Source organism: Erpetoichthys calabaricus, chromosome 6 (assembly GCF_900747795.2).
Source record: "Erpetoichthys calabaricus chromosome 6, fErpCal1.3, whole genome shotgun sequence".
NCBI classification, from domain to species: domain Eukaryota; kingdom Metazoa; phylum Chordata; class Cladistia; order Polypteriformes; family Polypteridae; genus Erpetoichthys; species Erpetoichthys calabaricus.
In genome coordinates this window covers 73,311,437-73,334,598 of record NC_041399.2, presented here as the reverse complement: position 1 = coordinate 73,334,598, position 23,162 = coordinate 73,311,437, and the positions used below count along the sequence as shown (strand labels likewise).

The 23,162-nt window shown below is 38.8% G+C and overlaps 1 protein-coding gene and 1 long non-coding RNA gene across 2 annotated transcripts in view; one reads left to right on the top strand and one right to left on the bottom strand.

The window, feature by feature from the left end:
* The window catches only part of LOC127528365 (uncharacterized), a 167,818-nt gene that overhangs the window by 116,263 nt on the left and 28,393 nt on the right, over positions 1-23,162 (top strand). The gene's annotated exons all lie outside the window — the stretch shown is intronic.
* The window catches only part of LOC114653400 (protein APCDD1-like), a 57,777-nt gene continuing 49,576 nt past the window's right edge, over positions 14,962-23,162 (bottom strand). The window contains exons 4-5 of the mRNA XM_028803692.2: positions 19,405-19,726; positions 14,962-16,409 (exon numbers count right to left, since the gene is read on the bottom strand). Coding sequence (XP_028659525.1) covers positions 15,961-16,409; positions 19,405-19,726 — 771 coding nt within the window. The 3' untranslated portion in view covers positions 14,962-15,960. The remainder of the gene's footprint in view (positions 16,410-19,404; positions 19,727-23,162) is intronic.

The window sequence follows — 23,162 nt, the reverse complement described above, 5'->3', positions numbered from 1 at the left end:
ACGAGTTAAAAGCACCAAGAAGTTGTTTAATTTCCTTTGAATTCTTGTACAGTGCCCAAAGCACCTCCACCACAATAATCAGTCCATAATAGCAGTAATACACACAATAAAGCACAATATTTATCCTCCACTCCTCCCAGCAAGCTCTGTCAAAAACCTTCCAGCTTGCCTGCTGGGTCTCCACCAGTCCTTTATATAGTCATTGACCCGGAAGTGCTTCTGTTCTTCCTCCCATGTGACTTGCCAGCACTTCTGGGTCAGCTGGAGAATTTGGGTTTTAATCAGCCTGGAAATAATTTGGGGCTTCTGTTGTCATAGTCCAATAGTACTTCCGGGCTAGGTGAGAATTTGTTTTCCCACCAGCTTCCCACAGCATCCCCTGGCGGCACCCGCGGAACCCAGCAGGGCTGTGCTGCTGAACTCCAAGTCCAATAGTGCCCTGTGGACATCTGGGGCACCGCTGCAGTCCAGGGAAGCTGCTATGTATCGTCTTGGGGGAGGCAGTGTCCCTGATAAGCTGTCTTCCGCAATCCTTCTGTTACTGGGGTGTCCCTTACAATGTATGAACTGTAAATAAATACTAATATTTAACTGCTAAACCTAATTTGTGTCCTGTGATATGCATAAACATATGAAAAAAGTAATAAAAAATAAAAAGATAACACATTAAAGAAATTGTGATGCCTGCACAAAAGTTTTTTTAAAAAAAAAAAAAAGTAAGTGATTCAGAATGTAGAAAAAGGAGAGTATATCACTCCAGTGTTCGCCTCCACTGGCTTCCAGTTACGTTTAGGCTACAGTTCTCCATCTTGTGGTTGGTTTTAAAGCTGTTAGTGTCTTGGCACCTTCTCGTATTACTGATCTGCTCCAACTACAAATCTTGTCATGTTTCCCTTAAGTCTTCAAATCAGCTTCTGCTGTGCCTCAAGCCAGGTTTATGCGTAAAGATGACCAAACTTGTGTCATGGCCCCTAGACTCTGGAATAGACTTCCCTTTGAAAATAGATCTGTAACATCAGTTGCAGTTCTGTCCAAGTTTAAGACTTACATTTTTTTAATAGCATTTAAATAATGATAAATTGTCTTAAAGTCATAGAGTGTAGTGGAATGACAAGCATGGTCTCTCTTGAAATTATATTTGTTCGGACCATGTATTAATTTTGCTTTATAGTTTAGGTTTTCTTAATGTCTTAAAGCACTTTCGATGTGTCTTTAAATGTGGTTTATAAATAAAATTTTACTTACCTACTAAAGTGAAATAGAAGTTAATCTTGCTGTGTTTACATTTGTTGTGCACCACTTGTAAACGCAGCGCTTGGTCATTCTAGTAGTCACTTAAATTTAATTTATTATTTCAACACTTTTGAATTTTGAAATCCACATTTTTATTTTTGCTTTCCTGGTCACAAATGTAAGATTTAAATTGCAGAATTATTTTGATGCCTTTATAGTCGCTAACATATATTGTTCCACATGTCAATTCATCTCTGTGACTATATTGAATGTAACATGCCCCAGACATTATGAAACTGTCTACATAGGCAATGTCCACCAATAAGCCCACATTCCAGGACCAGAAGTAAACGAAATATCATTGGAGGAAGCCTATCTGTTTTCACAGTCTGCCTGCCATCTGGATAAACAGCACTCATACCTCAAAAGTAAGAGTCTTGAGCATCTCTGTCTGAAATCCTGTCACCTACCTCTTGATTTTTTTCTAAAGAAAACAGCGTCCATATTGTCATTAATAACATCCTAATATTTGCATGTCTCTTCATCAAGTTATAAATAGCATTTCAGACATTTGTACCTGCAGGAGCATAAGAAAACCATTTTTTTTAAAAGTGTTTTTTCACAATGGCTAGTACTTCTTTGCCAGGCATAGTACTTGTACCTTTGCCCAAAGAGAGAAATTTTGTTTCATCAGATCAGAGAATTTTTTTTTTCTCATGGGTCTGGAGTCTTTTAAATTCTTTTAACAAACTCCAAGTCTATAGTCTACCATGAAGCCTAATCGATGGAGTGCTGCTGAGATGGTTGTCCTTTCAACAAGTCCTCACGATTTCAGCAGAGGACTTCTGAAACACTATTGGAATAACCATTGAGTTCTTGGTCACCTCCCTGACCAACACCATTCTCTCTCGGTTAGACAGTCACCTCTAGGAAGAGTCCTGGTAGTTCCAAGCTTCTTCTAAATCAATTTGCCACTGGTGGACCAGTTAAGTTCCAGACTCATCTCAAGGATAATTAAAGCAAACAGAATACACCTGACCACAATGACAGCTTTTAGTTTTTGGTTTTCAAAATATTTGAATGCTTTTCTGAAAACATGCTTCCACTTCATCATTATGGATAACTGAGTGCAGATATGTGGACAAAATCAGCAAATATATCCATTGAAATTTATGTCTACAATATATCAATTGTGCAGAAAGTAAAGAGTTCTGAATATTTTCTGAATCTGCTATATTAGTGCAAACATAACTATTCTAAAGTAAATACAAATAATTATTTCTACATATTGCCAATTGAGGCAATTTATCTACAGTTTAAGACATGCCAGGGACCAGCTGAATGTCACATACTGTATGATGACACAATTAAAGGCGTACTCCATGATCTACTGGTCAATGCAATGCCTTTGGATCATTAAGCCCAGTTTTTTGTTTCAGAATGCTTTCCAAATGGTTTAATTTATTTTTTGTTTCCCTTGGTTCCTTTTGGAGTGTTTGTATTTTTTTTTATGTAGTCATTTAGTTTGGGTTTCATTCTGAATAGTTTGAATTATTGGAAGTTGCCTTTTTGTATGTTGTTTGTTTGCACTACAACTGCACTACTATTCAAGGCTTGGGTGTCCAAGATTGTGGATACAAACAGATTTTTTTGTATGCATTCGGGTAAATTAGTGTTTCTGACTCTTAATCCTTTTGCTTTTGAATTTTCACCATGTTTTGACTTAATATTACCGTTAGGCCAAATTTTGTTAACGTGAATTCATTAAAATGAAGTTGTCTATCTCTTTAAACCGACACATTTGTGCTATTACCAAAATTTTTATATGACATTTAATCTAACAAAACTTAAAATGTATTCTTGGCTGTCTATAAAGATACTAAAGATTTAAACATCTTGCATAACTCTAGCTGAAAGTCTGCCCCCAGTATCTGTTAATGTAAAGACAATGACTACACCATATTTTCAATAGACACTATTTGTACTGCAGTATTTCACATAAATATTCCAAAATATGCAGCAATAATATCTCATGCAAGATAAAAGAATGTGATGTGACACCTTGTGTATTGGGAAAGATACACACTGGGAGTCTTGTAGTTTGGGACGAGTTCAGGATCAGAAGTAAGAGGTGTTATACAGGGAGGTTCAGACACAAAAAGGTTATATTGCAAAAATAAAGTGGGTTTTTATTTACAGGTGCATGTAAAATAGCATCAGGTGGGCTTTTTTACACAGTCCTCACCGCAACGGATACACAAAACACAAAGAAGCAATGTCCCAAAAATAATGAAACTATAATATTTACAGTTTGTATTGCAAGTCCCCCAATGAAAAGGAAAAAACAAAACAATAAATGTATAAACAAAAATGTGGCATTATTCCTAAATAACAATGCAGTCAAAACACAAACAAAAATGAAGCTCGAACACTTTCCCGCATCTAACTTAATTTAATACCTCTCTATCTAATCCTACAATTGGATTAACCTCTGTGATCCCTTCTACTTTCTGCTTCACACCTCTTTCCTTTTACTTCAGCAGTGGGTGCTGATGAACTGCTGGCAAGGAACTGAGCTGCACATGAAGCCACATAGGCCTCCGCAGCAATGTACTGCTGGGACTGCCAGTAAGGTGTAGTGCTACACCGCTGATATGACTGCACACACAGTCCAAAGACATGCAGGTTAGGTGCATTGGTGATCCTAAATTGACCCTAGTGTGTGTTTGGTGTGTGTGTGTGTGTGTATGTGTGTGTGTGCGCGCGCCCTGTGGTGGGCTGGCGCCCTGCCTGGGGTTTGTTTCCTGCCTTGTGCCCTGTGTTGGCTGGGATTGGCTCCAGCAGACCGTGACCCTGTAGTTAGGATATAGCAGGTTGGATAATGGATGGATGGATGGATGAAAGTGTCATGTTGCCTTTTCTTCTGCTAAATAAGAAGAAAGGTTGTAATGTGTGAGTTAGGCCCATTACCATACGTGAATAGCAAGAATTTGTACATAAACAATATGTCTCTGCAGCCAATGCCCTCTTTGAAGATTATTGCTAAAATAAAACTACCTTGATATTTCCATCATCAAGCAATTTACCAGTTTAGAAGTACAGAGAGCCAAAGCTGATCCTTGTAGTAACAAAGAAAGGGACCAACACCCTGGATGGGATGCTAATTCAATGAAGGATACCCTTATGCACAAAGACACTTTGCACACAATGATTTTAATCTCTGAAAATTTGATATCCTTCTTAGGAGAAGGAAGGAAATTTACAGTCATAGTAACTCCTGCCAAAATGTTTTAGAGCCAAGCATTAGATAGAACATCAAGTCCAAGATACGAGAAAAAGCAGGACTATTTTGTTTATACAGTTATCAAACTACTGTTGCGTATAAAAAGAAAGATTAGACCTCAGATTGCCTTTACAATATAGTATATTGTGTTTGACATGCCTGTGAAACCAGCATTGGATTACTTCCTGAAGCAGATGCAGTCATGCAAAATGTGTGATAATTCATATCTTTATTTTGACACCATCAAGAACATGCACCTTTTCCTAAAAAACATTGTGGCAAATTATCTGTGAGATTTCTTTTTACTGCACCTTTGGGAAATGGAAAAAGCATCTATAAGCGTGTGTTTTCGTTACATTTTTCCTTTTTGTTTGTTGGAAATGAATAGGGTTTTGACCCCAAGCGTTTAGCTTTTGTCCTGCCTCATCATTTGCCCCACTACACTGTGTTTTGTTGGTACCATTTGACGGTCATCACTATTTAAGATGGTGCACTACTTTATTGTCTGTTCCCGGTTATGTGACATGTTGATGTTGTGATTGTGCTTTATTAATTTTTTTCTCTTTCCTTATATTGATTTCTTTTAAGACCTACTGTATGTTGTTAGGCGGCACGGTGGTGCAGTGGTAGCACTGCTGCCTTGCATTAAGGAGACCTGGGTTTGCTTCCCGGGTCCTCTCTGCGTGGAGGTTGCATGTTCTCCCCGTGTCTGCGTGAGTTTCCTCCGGGTGCTCCGGTTTCCTCCCACAGTCCAAACACATGCAGGTTAGGTGCATTGGCGGTCCTAAATTGTCCCTAGTGTGTGCTTGGTGTGTGGGTGTGTCTGCCCTGCGGTGGGCAGGTACCCTGCCCGGGGTTTGTTCCTGCCTTGCACCCTGTGTTGGCTGGGATTGGCTCCGGCAGACCCCCGTGACCCTGTGTTAGGATATAACGGGTTGGACAATGACTGACTGACTATGTTGTTATTTTTGTTGCTACTGAATTATTTTTTGAAGTTAATTGTAACACACAGGTTTTTTAACTATATTTAAACAAACATAAAACTAACTTCAAAAAATAATGCTATTTTGTGGTTATTTTCATCCTCAGTACTTTAATGCATTGTTAAAATGTTCATAGCAAATTCAAGTTATTCGTTAGTCATCATTTGTTTTTTGGTTTCCAAGATCTGCTCAATGCAGTTTCTTATATTACATATAAAAATACTTGTTTTTGGACTTACGTGAAATTTGTTTACATGGTGCCAGTAGCCTAATGTTGGATTGTTGGGGAAGGCCCTTTGACCCTGCAGTGTTCTACCATACTTTTGCTCAGGTGTGCACATATGCAGCCCAAACATCTTAGTTTTTTTTTTTTTTTTTTTTTGGTTAGGCAATTGATAGGGGGGGAAAACTTAAACATCTGGCTGTTTTGGAGTAGTTGTGATGATTAGTATGAATCACCAAGTTTATTTTTGATGCAACTTAGCATTTTTCTCATTGAGCAAAAATTGGAAATTTATGAATCCTCTTTTTTTTTTTTTTTTTTTTTTCTGCTTTCAGGCTCAGTATTTGAAGTTGATGTTGAGATATCTTTCAGTGCTGTTCTTTAGCGGTTGTGCTATATGTTTGATAGATTTATATTTATAACATTTATTTGGTTGATATTTTATCATCACTAGTGTGCTGGTAGCCTAATACAATTTGAAGCATAACATCTGTATCTTGCTTCTTCATGCGAAATTTACTGGAGACCACCTGTTTTTTTTTTTTTTTTTTCTGCTTTCAGGCTCAGTATTTGAAGTTGATGTTGAGATATCTTTCAGTGCTGTTCTTTAGCGGTTGTGCTATATGTTTGATAGATTTATATTTATAACATTTATTTGGTTGATATTTTATCATCACTAGTGTGCTGGTAGCCTAATACAATTTGAAGCATAACATCTGTATCTTGCTTCTTCATGCGAAATTTACTGGAGACCACCTGTTTTTTGACTTCCCTCCAATAATGTTGCTGCTGCTAGTCTGATCTTCCAAAGCTCCTTCCATGCAGCTCCAAAGATCTTTTCTCTGCTGCATCTAGTGCATGCACATTCATGCCACCAGCTCCACTTCACATATATGGTTAACAGGAATCACAGCTTATTGGCACATGCTAGCCCTGCACAGGATACCAGTTCGTAGTAGGATACTTGTACACACATATTTACACTCAGCCATTCAAGACCTATGTTGAGTGATTAGCCTAGTTAGGATATATTTGGAATGCAGGAGAAAGACTTCCAGGGACATGTGGACTCTCTCCACAGTCAGTAACTGTACTGGGCATCAAACTCGGGGCTATGAGGCAGCAGCACTGCTAAGCGTCCCAACGTCACCCACACTCACTCACTCACTCACTCAAACAAAGTTAGACCACCTGCTCAACCTATGCTGCATATGTTTGGGATTTGGATGGAGAACAAGGTATATGGAGGTAGAGGTCAGCATGGAGAAATTTTCCATCAAACAACATGTCAGGCACGAGTAAAGTATATTGTAAACATCACAAACATAACAATATAATATACGGAGAAATATGGATTCCATATTCTGCTCCCTCACAGTGTGACATATGCATCTCTTCAGTCATCCAGTCACAAATTTGGAAGGGAAATGGAGAATGTTTTGGCAGCATCAAGCACAGAGGAGGAGGAGGAGTCATCCTAGATGGTGAGTCAGTCCAGTATTTGACACACTCACACGCACAGTCATGATCAGGTTTAATTTTTGTGATGTATTTTACCATCTTCGATTGTACATTGAGGTCTTCCTATCAACAATAATGTTGGACCCTTTATTAGGGTCACATCCTGGGATTCTAGGGGAGCGACCTATGAGGTCTTGATCTGTGGCTCACCACCTCCTATAGGGGGATAATAGGTTAGCTAGGAGCTCATTTCCTTATCCTATCTGAGGATACAATAACAGAAAAATAAGTAATCTAATAATTGCTACTCTTCACGTGTTTCTTGGTTTTAACTTGTATGGTTTTTGACTTTGATTCTTGCCTTTCGTCTTGTTTACCTTTCGTCTTGTTTATTGGTTCTGTTTTGATTTTTAACTATATTTTCCCATTGAAAAAGTTTACCTGTCTCTATGAATTCAAGACACCCACTCTTACACTAATACTTAGACTGGTCTGATTTCAACCCTAAAATTAACCTAACATACATGTTTTTGAGGTGTAATAGAGAAGACCAGAACATCTGGAAAAAAACACATTCAGAAAATAAAATTACGATATATTAAATATCCATTACATCTGTTATAAGTAAAGGACATTACTTTTCCACCTCACTTGCTGAAAGCATAAATTCTGTCCTTCTAATTATGAGAGAGTGCTATGCAGTTTATCAAGTGATAGTGAATTTGGTCCATTGAAGCTTCATCATGGTACTAGTAGCTTCATGGCAAAAAAGACAAATGATTGCAATCAGTTGGGAAGACAAGAAAGATGCTAGTCCCCTAAGCACTGTTAGCAATGCACCAACTGTTGTTGGATGTCACTAAACCGTGCACTGTGATAGCCTACAATAACACAAGGGGTACAACTATTGTGCAGATCAGGCACTGACATTCTACCCTCTCATATGCAAGCAACAAAAAAAATTTAAGAAAAGTGCGCAAAGAAACACACTTCTATTGTCCCGATTGGGATGTCGGGCAGGGCATTGGTGGTGGTCTCAAAACCTGTCATACAAAGGATGTGTACTAAATCTGCATCAGTACAGCAGTGGATATGCAACATACTTTCCTACTGTATTTATGTTGATGTTATGGTATTTACATGTTTCTTTTGCACGTAACATTTTTTTCTTGTTGAAAAAAATTTTATTCTACATTTTTGACATGTTTTAACAGGGGCACACAACGCTAAGGGGGTTAAAACATTTCACACTTGTGAAATTATTCAACTGAATAATTGCCATTTACAGGTGCTGGTCATAAAATTAGAATATCATGACAAAGTTGATTTATTTCAGTAATTCCATTCAAAAAGTGAAACTTGTATATTAGATTCATTCATTACACACAGACTGATGTATTTCAAATGTTTATTTCTTTTAATGTTTATGATTATAACTGACAACTAATGAAACTCCCAAATTCAGTATCTCAGAAAATTAGAATATTGTGAAAAGGTTCAATATTGAAGACACCTGGTGCCACACTCTAATCAGTTAATTAACTCACCTGCAAAAGCCTTTAAATGGTCTCTCAGTCTAGTTCTGTAGGCTACACAATCATGGGGAAGACTGCTGACTTGACAGTTGTCCAAAAGACGACCATTGACACCTTGCACAAGGAGGGCAAGACACAAAAGGTCATTGCTAAAGAGGCTGGCTGTTCACAGAGCTCTGTGTCCAAGCACATTAATAGAGAGGCGAAGGGAAGGACAAGAAAAAAGTGTACAAGCAATAGGGATAACCGCACCCTGGAGAGGATTGTGAAACAAAACCCATTCTAAAATGTGGGGGAGATTCACAAAGAGTGGACTGCAGCTGGAGTCAGTGCTTCAAGAACCACCACGCACAGACGTATGCAAGACATGGGTTTCAGCTGTCGCATTCCTTGTGTCAAGCCACTCTTGAACAAGAGACAGCGTCAGAAGTGTCTCGCCTGGGCTAAAGACAAAAAGGACTGGACTGCTGCTGAGTGGTCCAAAGTTATGTTCTCTGATGAATTTTGCATTTCCTTTGGAAATCAAGGTCCCAGAGTTTGGAGGAAGAGAGGGGAGGCACAGAATCCATGTTGCGTGAGGTCCAGTGTAAAGTTTCCACAGTCAGTGATGGTTTGGGGTGCCATGTCATCTGCTGGTGTTGGTCCATTGTGTTTTCTGAGGTCCAAGGTCAACACAGCTTTTCTACCAGGAAGTTTTAGAGCACTTCATGCTTCCTGCTACTAACGAACTTTGTGGAGATTCAGATTTCATTTTCCAACAGGACCTGGCACCTGCACACAGCGCCAAAGCTACCAGTACCTGGTTTAAGGACCATGGTATCCCTGTTCCTGATTGGCCAGAAAACTCGCCTGACCTTAACCCCATAGAAAATCTATGGGGTATTGTGAAGAGGAAGATGCAATACGCCAGACCCAACAATTCAGAAGAGCTGAAGGCCACTATCAGAGCAACATGGGCTCTCATAACACCTGAGCAGTGCCACAGACTGATCGACTCCATGCCACGCCGCATTGCTGCAGTAATCCAGGCCAAAGGAGCCTCAACTAAATATTGAGTGCTGTACATACTTTTCATGTTCATACCTTTCAGTTGGCCAACATTTCTAAAAATCCTTTTTTTGCATTGGTCATTCTAATTTTCCAAGATACTGAATTTGGGACTTTCATTAGTTGTCAGTTATAATCATCAACATTAAAAGAAATAAACATTTGAAATACATCAGTCTGTGTGTAATGAATGAATCTAATATACAAGTTTCACTTTTTGAATGGAATTACTGAAATAAATCAACTTTGTCATGATATTCTAATTTTATGACCAGCACCTGTACATTTGGATAATTATTGAGTATGTTTAGATACTTGAATACCTTGTTATCCAAACCAGGTGCCATGCTGTTGCATATCATGGTTTCTCACACACACACACACACACACACACAAAGCCAATGGAGAGTCACCAGTCAATATAAGTTGGGTGACTTGGGGAACTGCATGTAAAAATACTGTCAGAGAGAGCATGCAGACTGTACACAAACTGTGTCAGGGCTAAGACTTAAACCTGTGATTTTGGCGCTAACGTGATACTCTGCTGTATCATTTCATCCACAAATCACTCGTTAATGGAATAACTTTTTTTCCCTTAATGTTTATTATTAAATTAAAATATGCAATCATAAATGAATGGTAGAACTTAATTTTAAAATTAAATACTGTAGCTTCATTGCAGTTGGTTCTTTATAAGTCGATTGATTTAAAAACTAGTCATAGGACACCAGTCTGACATACTCCACAATGCTGATCTGTTATGCTCTTGTGCCTGTTTATCTTTGGAATTGTGTGTGTTGTTATTTTCCAAACCCTCCTTTAAACTGAGCTGGAAATGCTGGAGGCTATCCCAGTAAGCACAGAGCTCAAGGTAGGAATAATCCCTGGACATGGAGCAGTGCTCAAATATGTAAAATATTTTTAAAAAGAAGCATGCAAAAATCTTTTGGACTCACGCTACATAAAAATTAACACAAAACGTTCATTGCTGTTTTATATTACAGTCTCCACTCTTTATTTTACATTTTGAGAGTCAGTGTTGTCTTAAACTAAAGGAGTCAATTGCAGTCTATCGGAATATGCCTGGAGCTTCACCTCCAGCCACTCCTTTGTCTGCATTTTTACCTGCCACCGTAATCGCCATGCACAGTAGCACCCCCAGCAGTACTAGAGATTTTCTGGTCTGAGTAGCTCTGCATTCCAAGTATGTATCCCTGCAGCCAGGAGTCGAATGGGAGTTTTATACCAAGTACATCAACAATTATGTCCCCTCCCACTTGACATTTCCCTCCCTACTCGACATTCGGCTCCTGGCAGTAACAATACTCTTCTTCTGCATTCTACACATAAAATTATATTTGCCACAACAACATCCTATAGCAAGGATTCTAATTCTGTCTTCATAACTTGTTAGTCTCTATGGGCCTTCTAGACCTGCAAGACACAAATGTATTGCCTTGTTTAACTGGTTAGTGAGGTACTACCTTAATTTGTATAATAAACTAGTAACTATGAGTCATGTTGTCGACATGGTTCTAGACATTATGCTAACAAATTATGTGAAAAAGATGTTAATGGTCTGGTACTTTAGAGTTTGGATGCAAAACCATGCCCTAGCCTAAGGTGTTGATGGCATTGCATGATGTTTAACATGGCAGACCTTTAGTTGTAATATAGGAAAAGTGTTACCTTCCACTTTTGTAAAGAAAAAAAAAAAGAGAAAGAATATGAAATGAGTTTGTAGTGCTGCCAGTCAGTAATGTAGAAATTTCCAAGTTATGCATTGTTTGTATATGGCTGCCCATAAAGTTACTTCAGTTTGCATTTGAGAGGAGCCTGTTATTAAAGCAGTGGGTTGATTTTAAAGATTTACTGTTGAAATATTGTAATGTTTAACAGAAAAACTTCAAAAATAAAATAAAAGTGACGGTCTCTTGTTAAGAATATTATAACAGAATGCCCTTAATATTCTTTTATGTTCATGTTTGTATATTTTTTTATGTCTTACTGGGAGTATGTTTCTACAGTTAGGTCCATAAATATTTGGACAGACACAACTTTTTTCTAATTTTTGTTCTGTACATTACCACAATGAATTTTAAATGAAACCACTCAGATGCAGTTGAAGTGCAGACTTTCAGCTTTAATTCAGTGGGGTGAACAAAACGATTGCATAAAAATGTGAGGCAACAAAAGCATTTTTTAACACAATCCCTTCATTTCAGGGGCTCAAAAGTAATTGGACAAATTAAATAACTGGAAATGTTCATTTCTAATACTTGGTTGAAAACCCTTTGCTGGCAATGACAGCCTGAAGTCTTGAACTCATGGACATCACCAGATGCTGGGTTTCCTCCTTTTTATTGCTCTGCCAGGCCTTTACTGCAGCAGCTTTCAGTTGCTGTTTGTGGGCCTTTCTGTCTGAAGTTTAGTCTTCAACAAGTGAAATGCATGCTCAATTGGGTTAAGTTCAGGTGACTGACTTGGCCATTCAAGAAGTTTCCACTTCTTTGCTTTAATAAACTCCTGGGTTGCTTTGGCTGTATATTTTGGGTCATTGTCCATCTGTATCATGAAACGCCACCCAATCAATTTGACTGCATTTAGCTGGATGTGAGCAGACAGTATGTCTCTGAACATCTCAGAATTCATTCGCCTGCTTCTGTCCTGTGTCACATCATTAATAAACACTAGTGTCCCAGTGCCACTTGCAGCCATGCACGCCCAAGCCATCACACTGCCTCCACCGTGTTTTACAGATGATGTGGTATGCTTTGGATAATGAGCTGTTCCACACCTTCTCCATACTTTTTTGTTGCCATCATTCTGGTAGAGGTTGATCTTGGTTTCATCTGTCCAAAGAATGTTTTTCCAGAACTGTGCTGGCTTTTTTAGATGTTCTTTAGCAAAGTCCAATCTAGTCTTTCTATTCTTGAGGCTTATGAGTGGCTTGCACCTTGCAGTGCACCCTCTGTATTTACTTTCATGCAGTCTTCTCTTTATGGTAGACTTGGATATCGATACGCCTACCCCCTGGAGAGTGTTGTTCACTTGGTTGGCTGTTGTGAAGGGGTTTCTCTTCACCATGGAAATGATTCTGCGATCATCCACCACTGTTGTCTTCCGTGGACATCCAGGTCTTTTTGCGTTGCTGAGTTCACCAGTGCTTGCTTTCTTTCTCAGGATGTACCAAACTGTAGAGTTTGCCACTCGTAATATTGTAGCAATTTCTCAGATGGGTTTTTTTCTGTTTTTGAAGCTTAAGGATGGCTTCTTTCACCTGCGTGGAAAGCTCCTTTGACCGCATGTTATCTGTTCACAGCAAAATCTTCCACATGCAAGCACCACACCTCAAGTCAACTCCAGGCCTTTTATCTGCTTAATTGATAATGACATAACGACGGACTTGCCCACACCTGCCCATGAAATAGCCTTTGAGTCAATTGTCCAGTTACTTTTGAGCCCCTGAAATGAAGGGATTGTGTTAAAAAATGCTTTTGTTGCCTCACATTTTTATGCAATTGTTTTGTTCAAACCAATGAATTAAAGCTGAAAGTCTGCACTTCAACTGCATCCGAGTTATTTCATTTAAAATTCATTGTGGTAATGTACAGAACCAAAATTAGAAAAAAAGTTGTCTCTGTTCAAATATTTATGGACCTAACTGTATATATGATTTGTATATTAGCATTACTTACATGTTTATTATGGCACTGTTATGCATATTAATACATAATATTGTTTATGATAAATAGGAAAGAAACCCGAAAGAGTGTGATTCAGTGTGTATTTACTTCATGGTTTATGTATTCATTTTACAAATGCATGTTTTAATGCTAAATGTGATTAATCACAATTAAGTACAGTACATACATTTATGCAATTAATTAGTTATTTTTTTTGATCAATTCCCAACCCTAATTTTTTTCAAATTGATTCCCAGCCCAGGGTTGCAGTGGTGCCTCAGACTACTGCAGGGCTTCATGGGAGATGGAGTTGTCTATAGCCCTGTTGGGATCCGGGGGGGCCAACAGTGTGAGCTGCAGCTGCTCCAGAGCCCGTATGGGTGATCCTTTCACCACACCCGGAAGTGCTGCCGGAAGTAGGTCATCAAGCACCTGGAGCACTTCCAGCTACCACATAAAAGCAGCCAGCAGATAGTACTCGGAGAGGCGGAGGCAGAGGACGGAGCTTGTGGAGAGGAGTGGAGGCAGCAGAGAAGAAAAGAGAAAGAAAGAAAGAAAGAAAAGCAATACTGTACTGTTGGTGATTCTGTGCATTGTGAGAAGAAAATAAATTGTGACTTCTGTGTGTCCTCTACCTGTCTGGGGCTGGGATATATATATATATACATACAGTATATATTAGTCCACATTAAACCATGCAAAGGACATGCTGTGTATGTGAAAACAAAGAAAGCAAGAAGGATTTTTGTTTGTGAGTGACCACTGCTCGTCAGACTCTGGCTTGTTGGAAGTGACCTGTTGCGTTTCTGTCAGTTGTGCTATAGGACTACAAATCAGGTTTGATTTGACATGTTTGGATAGGAACTACTTTCTTTTGTTTTTAGTACATTTTTAATCATACATACGTATTTTGTAAATATATTTTCATAATCCTGTTGGATCAGACATCAACTGATCAGACCTATAGAATTTACTGTGACCTCCATTGACAGATCTACGATTAATAATATCATATGACACTGGACTTCAGTACCACTCGGGCACTTTTCACAGTCAGTCTCAAACTCACTTCTTCAAGGGCCACAGTGACTGTTGTTTAGCATTCCAGCAACTTTCTTAATTTTAATTGAGTTATAGGCCTCAAGCTAAGAGTGCTGCAAAGCACTTTTTATCTTTATTATGCTCTGTAGTGAATTTTCACATAGTCTCTCTTTATTTTAATCTCCTCGTAATTAATTACAATTCATTATGAAACTCCAGTTCGGGGTCATGTGCAGCATTGGGTGAAAGGCAGGAATCAACCCTGATGGCAGCCAGCTCACCATAGGATCAGTTCAGAGACACCAACCAAGCTCACCTATGTGTCTTTGCTGTGTTGGGGGTATATAACTCATCTAGACAAAGGTAGAACATTTGAAACCCGCACGTTGCATGGGCCAGTATATGAATCCATGACTTACCTTCCAGATTTTTTTTTTTTGGAAGCAAAATAACGACAAGACTTCAAAGGTTTCTTTAGCTCAAAATACAATATAAAATATTTGATTTATATAACCAATCCAGTTCTTCAGACAAACACCATACAAAGACATCTGCATCAGGCCAAGACATAACAACAGACATGGGGTCTAGGTAGTGCTTTTCACAAAAATGCTTCGTCTTGCTTTAAGATTTACAAAGGAAGCTTCTAGAAAATTTTGACAATGTGCTCAATTAATCCATTGAACTTGTGACCTATAGCAAATAAAAGTGAATGCAAAATAAAAAAGCCACAGGAGCACATTTTATATAGAAAAAAAAAGCAAACAAAAAGTGCCATAAATTTCTGAGCATCATTTTGCTTCATCATAAACACCCGTAGTCCACACTGTACAATCGATTTTTTTCTAAAAATAAGAAAACACTTTAATGACGACAACCCTTTTCCAAACCATCATTCATTATAACAGTCAGATATGTACACTGAAGCAAATTCACGTTTTTCTTTCTTTCTTTTTTTTTTTTTAAGTGGCAGGCTAAGTCATTTGAATTTTGTTCTGTTTGTGTCAATATCACAGTGCTGTATGTTAAGGAGGGCAAAAACTGCAAGTCTAAGTTTTGTTTTTTGCTTTTGAATTTTCTTCTCTCTCACCCTCTTTCTCCAGGGCTGATTTATTTTTTCCAAAATTTCTTTATGTATACACTTATACATTGGTCATTTAAAGTGCAGTTGCTGTTGTGGAGTTGTTTCATTTCTCAGCCCAACAAAATACAGTTTTATTTGTTAAAGAGAGAAAAAAAATGGGAAAGTGAAAGGAATGTCCTTCCTCTTGCTCTTGGAGCTTTTCCTCGAACAATGCCAACAGTTTCATGGCATTCAAGTGCATCAAGTAAATAAACTCCCTTTGAAGACATAGGATAGTACACCATGGGGTTTCCTGGCTTGCCCCTTGTTGATTTTTTTTTTTTTACTTCCTTTGGATAATAAACAGTATTTAAAGAAAACGGCCATCTGTCTTATTTTTCTTATTTAGCTTAAAAACAGGAGGAGGCAGATCATGGTGAGGCAGAAAAATGAGTTGAGTTGAGGCTGGCTACTGCTGTGTGACCTGCTGTTGATCCGAAGAGGTCTGTCGGCCTCTTCCAAACCACCCTCTGAGCCATAGCTGCTGGATGCACATTGTACTAGTGGAGTCTGGTAAGATGTGGCTCTCTTTTCAGGCCGGTCAGGGCTGGAGCCATCACTGGGCCGCTGGCCATTAAATAGCAGATAGCGGCCATGGGTGTCCTGCTCCATGCGAAAAAGCTCATACTCTGTGTGAGGGAGGCGTATACCCAGTGCCACGCAGCCATTGGTATGTGTCACGTCTTGTTCTACACCGACTTGCCACGAACCTTCTGCTCCACATTCGTTGCCATTGAAAACATTGAGAAGAGATGCTGTGGCCAAGTCCATCGCCGTTACTCGCATGTGGTTGACTGGAAAAGACAAATATTAAGCAGAATGAAGTTAGTGAAAGGCTCAGTCAACATATGTTGGTCAAAGGAAGACTAGTAAGGGTCATTCCCACACTGAAAAAAGGAAAAGAAGGCTAGAGACTTAATATTGTATTTGTGCACTTTTCACATTACATCTGAAGAGTCTGTTCTGCCGCCTATGGAAAAATGGCAGACAAAACTTCTTGCTTAAGGACCACTGTATAAAAGAGAGAAGCATTGTCAGATATGTGCCAAGGTTTGCAGCCAAGAAAATCATTAAACCAAACACCAGAGCCCAATATGCAAACAAAAAAAATATTGAGGAACACACACAAAGTCCTAACTCCCCAAATTATTTTTGGAAAGCTAAATGCACAGCATTGGCTGATCACAATATTCAGAAACTTGGACACTGAAGTAGCACACCACCACTGTATATAGACCATTGTGCAAGAATGGAATGTGCCATGTGACTGGCAAGCAGCATATTGTCTGTAAACAATACGGCCATGTCCATGCAAAAATACATTAAATTGCAGTGCCTATGACAAAAAAAATACAATCCATGATAGCAATGCAGAAATTTAATAAACAAAACTGCAAAAAATATTGATAAGCTGATAATGAACAGATGCACAAAAGACAAGGACAGATCTATAATCTACATGTGTCAAAACACCAAAACATAATACGAGTCTGTAATCTTCTTTACCTTTTTCAGCATAAGAATATTAAACATCCCACAATGCTTTGAGTAGCAGTCACTATAGTTTGTCCAACATAATCTTGCATGTTTTTACACTTGCATCTTTACATACCAAGTGCTTCACTGCATGTAACAGTGTGTGACTGGGAGCCTGCTGGTAATTTATATGTGTGAATAATACTGAAGCATTCAAGCCAGTTTGTGATGAAAAACATTTAGAAACAGAAACTGAGTGATGATTTGAGTGATGATTATTTTCCTGTTTTTTCTATTATCCCAGCTATTATGTTAATTAATCTGATTTTATTGCATACATTTTGAAAGACAGCCCCTATGTCCTACCAGCGATCCCCCCAGCTGACTAAAAAAATATATATAACAGTAATCCTGCCCTTGTCACTTTTTAGGGATATTTTATCACCTAAATATGCTTTCAAATTATACCTTCTAGAAAAATGATCAACATTAAATCACGTACCTCCACTTGTTAGATAACATTAGACTACTATACTGTATATAGTTGCATTTACACCGATAGGTTCACAAAGGGTTTAGCACATTTTCATGTTTTATGTTTATGTTATAATTTCTGTTGTCTCTACATCTTTCTGATTAGCAGTCCAAAGTCTCCTGAGGTTCTAAGATGGCTGTGCTGTTGTGACAAAATGGTGGCAATCATTATGCTCATGAAAGTTATGGGTCACGTATATGCATGAATTTAGCAAATGTGTGATTTGTGTGTGCTTGTGTGTAGTTTTAACTCCAATCATGCTCAAAATCACAATGTTGGTGTTTTATATTCAAACAGCACACTGCTCATGAGTTTCACGTGAAGGAGCATTCAGAATAGAAAGGGGGTAGAAACTGATCAGTCGCAAATAATAATTATTTTGCAAGACAGTAAAAACAATACCACAGCTCAAACCAGAACAGTAATCTGCCTAACAAGACTTTAATTGTGCTAACTTGTTTTCAATTTTTTTTTTTATTTCCTTTTCAAATGATCCAAAGCTCAAGACAGCTGGCACCGCATGCTGCTCTGCCACCAAAGTCATAAAATAACATTACAAAAAACTAAAACCACAAAATAATTAATGTGTCTCTGAGGACTTAAAAGCCATTCTTTTTCTTAAAAGATCTCAAAAATCTAGGTAAATGCTCAACTTTGGGGTTGTCTGGCAAGGTTGCTGTGATTTTTTTTTTCCTCTTTCTGTTTTTGATACTGTTGTAGTTTAGCTGTTGTTATGTCTCACACATTAATGTTTGAACACATTTCTTATTATTTTTCATAGTCTTATGCCTTTATGTTAGGTATTCCTTTTTTGTGCTCATGAGTAGATGATTCATACTAAGTAGGCAAATACTTACAGGCTCCCAATACAGCCACCATATTCACATCTCTTGCAGGTTTGTCCCACTGTGCTGACTTCTTCCTAACTCTCTCTATTGCTGCTTTAATCACAGCAGGTGGTGCCTATACAAAATTATTTTACTTCTTATATTTTGTGTTATCCCTTTGGAAGCACAGTAAAAACCTTTTTGTTAACCTGCAACAATATTACAAGCTATTCCAAGGGGATGAGTTGGCTCAAATAGGTGGTAGACCAAGTTACACAGTAAGTCAAAGCCTTGAAATGAACCAATAAGCTTTCAGTTTGAGGTCTAGTGCCTTATACATTACACCAAACTGCTTACCACTCAAGCCAAATCAGTGTTGCACGGTCCTTTAGCCTATCCTCGACACACTCACACCTACACACACACTATCATCTGTCCAATTTAGAAACACCAATCTCATAACCGCATTTTTAGGAAGTGCAAAGGCAAGCAAAATAGTTAGAGATAAATTCCACAAAGACAGTGATTAAGTATGTAATTTAATCTTAAAATGCTGGGTCTGTACAGCAGCACCACTAACTGCTGCACCTTCATAATGTAACCTGACTTTTTATATATATATTTTTTCCCATTTACATATTTCATTTTGATAAAATAAAAAGTAAGCTTATACAAAAGAAATAAATAAATGATATTACACTTTACTGTGTGGGAGAAAACCAGGTCAGGAGAGAAGAGCATGCAGACACAGAGGGAATATGTAAACTTCATAACAAGCAAGAGTTAACCCTAGATCCCCAGAGCTATGAAACAACAATGGTAGCCTTCACACGACCATATTGCTCTTAGATATTTGAAACTCTCATACAGAATATGGTGTTTTAAAGGGGGCACACTAAAGCAAACTTGTTTCCCTTCATCTTTTAACATCAATTTATGAAAGTAATTTACCTTTAAAAACAAACTCTGTTCCTCCCATGACCTTGGTGGAATGCACTCCACGGCTGTACCGTCCTTTGGCATAGATGGTGAATGTTGGGTGCTTACAGACCGGGTCAGAGTAGTGATAGTAGTTTCCTTCCCATGTGTTGTTGCTGTCGTGGAACACAAAATGCCGGGTGAGGAAAAGCACTTCAGGGCGTACTTCACAGCGCTGGCTCACCCACTGGCCATGTAGTCCAATGGCCAGGTCAGCCTTAGGGGGCAGGATGGGTGGATGATACTCATCAGAACGGTAGATGATCCGGCATGCTCTGCAGGCATGATCATGGTTCTGGGAGAGCAGAGGAAAAGAGACATAAATGACATATCAGGATATGTTGCTAACAGTATTGGGCAAAAATAACATTTCTATTGAAATACTGCTTACACATAAAGCAAAATCTCTAAAACCCGTTTCAATGGGTCCTGTACTGGTTCTGCATAATAGTCTTAAAGGCAAATAAGATTCCATTGAAGTTCTTGAGCCATGGTCTTTACTACTACTACTACTATTGCTGAGTGGTGGAGACCTTCATCTTTGTGTCCATGAGTGCATATTTCTACCAAAGTGCCATATGGTGTTATAGGAGCATTTATTTGCCAGAATGCAAGACTGACTATGAATGAACCTTTTTCTAAAGGTTGCTTTACTTTGTTTTGAGAGCACATATTTACTGTGATAACTTAACAATAGAAATAATAACTTTTCTCTACTTTTGTCACCTTGCTGAATGATTTTTGCACTTTAACTTTCATACATCCATATACGGGTGGCAAAATGATCTTAACATATGGAGCTAGGTAGGATGGGTTCAAGTCAAGTCAAATCAAGTTTACTGTCATGTGTAAATAGCACAATGAAATTTCTACTTGCATGTCTCCTAAGAACTGTTGACAAAAACACAATCCAAAAAAAATAAAAAGTACACCAATTTCAAAGTGACGATTAACATGACCTTATATGGTTTTTGGAGTTTTTTGTGGGGTTGGGGTGGTTTGTTATGATATTACACCATGAATCATCCAGGTCTCACATTTTGCACTATAACTGATGGTATTCATCTGCAAACCTGCAACATCTGCATTACAAAGATAATCAGAAGCAGCTTCTTCTATGTCATGAGCAATAAACAAACTGTTATCCCCAGGCACACAGAGACTGCCTGTAGGCACTGCAAGCACAGTGCTTCCTGATGATGCCAGCAGAGCTCTCCCCTTCTCTCTGCTACCATCTTCTGCATAGCACCACCACGATACTCCATGCATCCACAATGCAAATCCTGCTGACTACACCAAGTGTTTTGTTGTAGAATTGCTTCATGGTACATCTAAGGTCACAAATTTTACACTGTAGTAACTGCCAATGTTCAGCCATGAACATGCAAAACCTAGATTACAAAGACCCTTAGAAGCAGCTACATTTTTATACTGAATGATAGGAGAATAGGCGGCACGGTGGCGAAGTGGGTAGCGCTGCTGCCTCGCAGTTGGGAGATCTGGGGACCTGGGTTCGCTTCCCAGGTCCTCCCTGTGTGGAGTTTGCATGTTCTCCCCGTGTCTGCCTGGATTTCCTCCGGGTGCTCTGGTTTACTCCCACAGTCCAAAGACATGCAGGTTAGGTGGATTGGCAATTCTAAATTGGCCCTAGTGTGTGCTTGGTGTGTGGGTGTGTTTGTGTGTGTCCTGCGGTGGGTTGGCACCCTGCGTGGGATTGGTTCCTGCCTTGTGCCCTGTGTTAGCTGGGATTGGCTCCAGCAGACCCCCGTGACCCTGTGTTCGGATTCAGCAGGTTGAAAAATGGATGGATGGATGAATAATAGAAGAATTCCTATGCTTGTGCGTGCAGGGACTGGTTCTAAGCACTGCAAACAGAGCACTTCCTGTGATGTCCGCTGAGTCTCTCTATCTCAACCCCAAGGGGTACAACATGGACAAAGAGTAACCGGCTGGGAATTGAACCCCATTCCCTGGAACTATGCGAGGGCAGTGCTACCTTGCTGGTTACACTTTAACCAATAATACAAACCTTTCAATGAAGGGCATTTCATCACTTCGACATTTGTGTCTATTCCAATGATTCATTCTGCTTTACTGTTTATAAACTTGCTAGTCCTCCTTGTAGCCAAGTTTACTTGCAGATTTCCTTGAAGCTGCCTCTTTTCATTTAGCAGCTGTCTAAAAAAATGCTTTTATCTCTTCCTTTGTTTTTTTCATTATTTTTAAAATATAGCCTCTGGGAGAAAGAAATGTAAATTTTGTTTTTGTTCGACTTCTCCATTTATAAATGCCATAGCTGCTCTCTTTTGCAACATCTGTGTTCTGTTTACGTGAATCCTTGGGAGTGTGATAGCCAGCCTTGGACACCCCATAGTTGGTGCCAATGAGAATATCTAGTCAAGAGACAGACCTTGACCTTTACTATGCTGGGAAATACTCTGTGGGAACAGATAGTGCTTCTTTTCCCAGGTGCTATTAATCGGGAATATGTGCATCTGGAGGTATTACGTACAACTTCAGGTGACTTAGAATTGCCAGAAGTGGAGTCCCACAAACAAGAACAACAAGCCAGGTATCAGTTGTCTGTAATATGACAATTTCAATACATTGTTCTGCTTCTTCTGACCTTGAATTGTCTTAGGTATGTCTAGAAAATTAAGCATTTTATGTTGTTAGAATTATGGGCCTCACTTCTGCTTAACCTGCATACCTTGAAGAAGAAGGGTGAATGGGGGAAAGGAGTACCATAGTAAATGCTTGTGGATATGAGAGAATGTAAAAAAAATCCACCATGTTGTGATTAGAGAGGTAACTGAACACACATTCATGAAGGTGTGAGACAAAGGAACTACTGTGCTTGCCCATTCTTTACAGAAGGCATCATTAAAATTATGGCTAACATATCTATGATGATAGCCGTAATGATAGCTTTCGATGGACTTGTAGCTAATGCAGCCAAAATTGGTTCCATCCCTCATGACGCAGCATTAGAATTTGAGTTTGTTATACAGTCGTACCTCGGTATACAGTATGTCCTTAATCCGTTCCAGATCCTTGGACTTATACCAAACAAGACGTATACCAAACAAATTTTTCCCATAAGAAATAAAGGGAAAATGATTAATCCGTTCCCATGAAAAAAATCCTATTGTTATTGGAATTTTATACATTGATGGGGTTGACTGCTTAATACTAAAATACATAAATACAAAAGCAATTAGATGAAATAAATGAAAATTTAACCTCACTTTACTTTTTAATAACGTCTTTGTTTTTCACAATTGTAGATACTGTCGTTCTCGGCATACGGTATGCAGCAGCCAAGTCCCGTATAAGCATGCCACCTTCATACTTTTCTACAAACAATTCAAATCTACGCGAAAAAACACAAAATCACATGGAAATTCACAGAGAGTTATAGCGCGGGTTGTTCACTGAATGCTAGCAACTAGCGTACTGATGCTCGTGGGCAGTCGTGGCTTTGTCTCGAGAGAGGTAAACAAGGGTAGCGCGTGGTGTTCTAGCACGTGAGTCGTATTCCAAACAAAGGTCGTATACCAAGCAAAATGTTTCATGTCTCAAACAGGACGTATACTGAGGTACCACTGTATTATGTCTAATTCTCATGCTTCTGGGTACCACTTTCATTCTGGGCAAAGGGACTTCCTAGCCTGTGATTGACTGGCTTACCAGCTAGGGTTTGTTCCATGTTATTCTTGATATTGTTGATA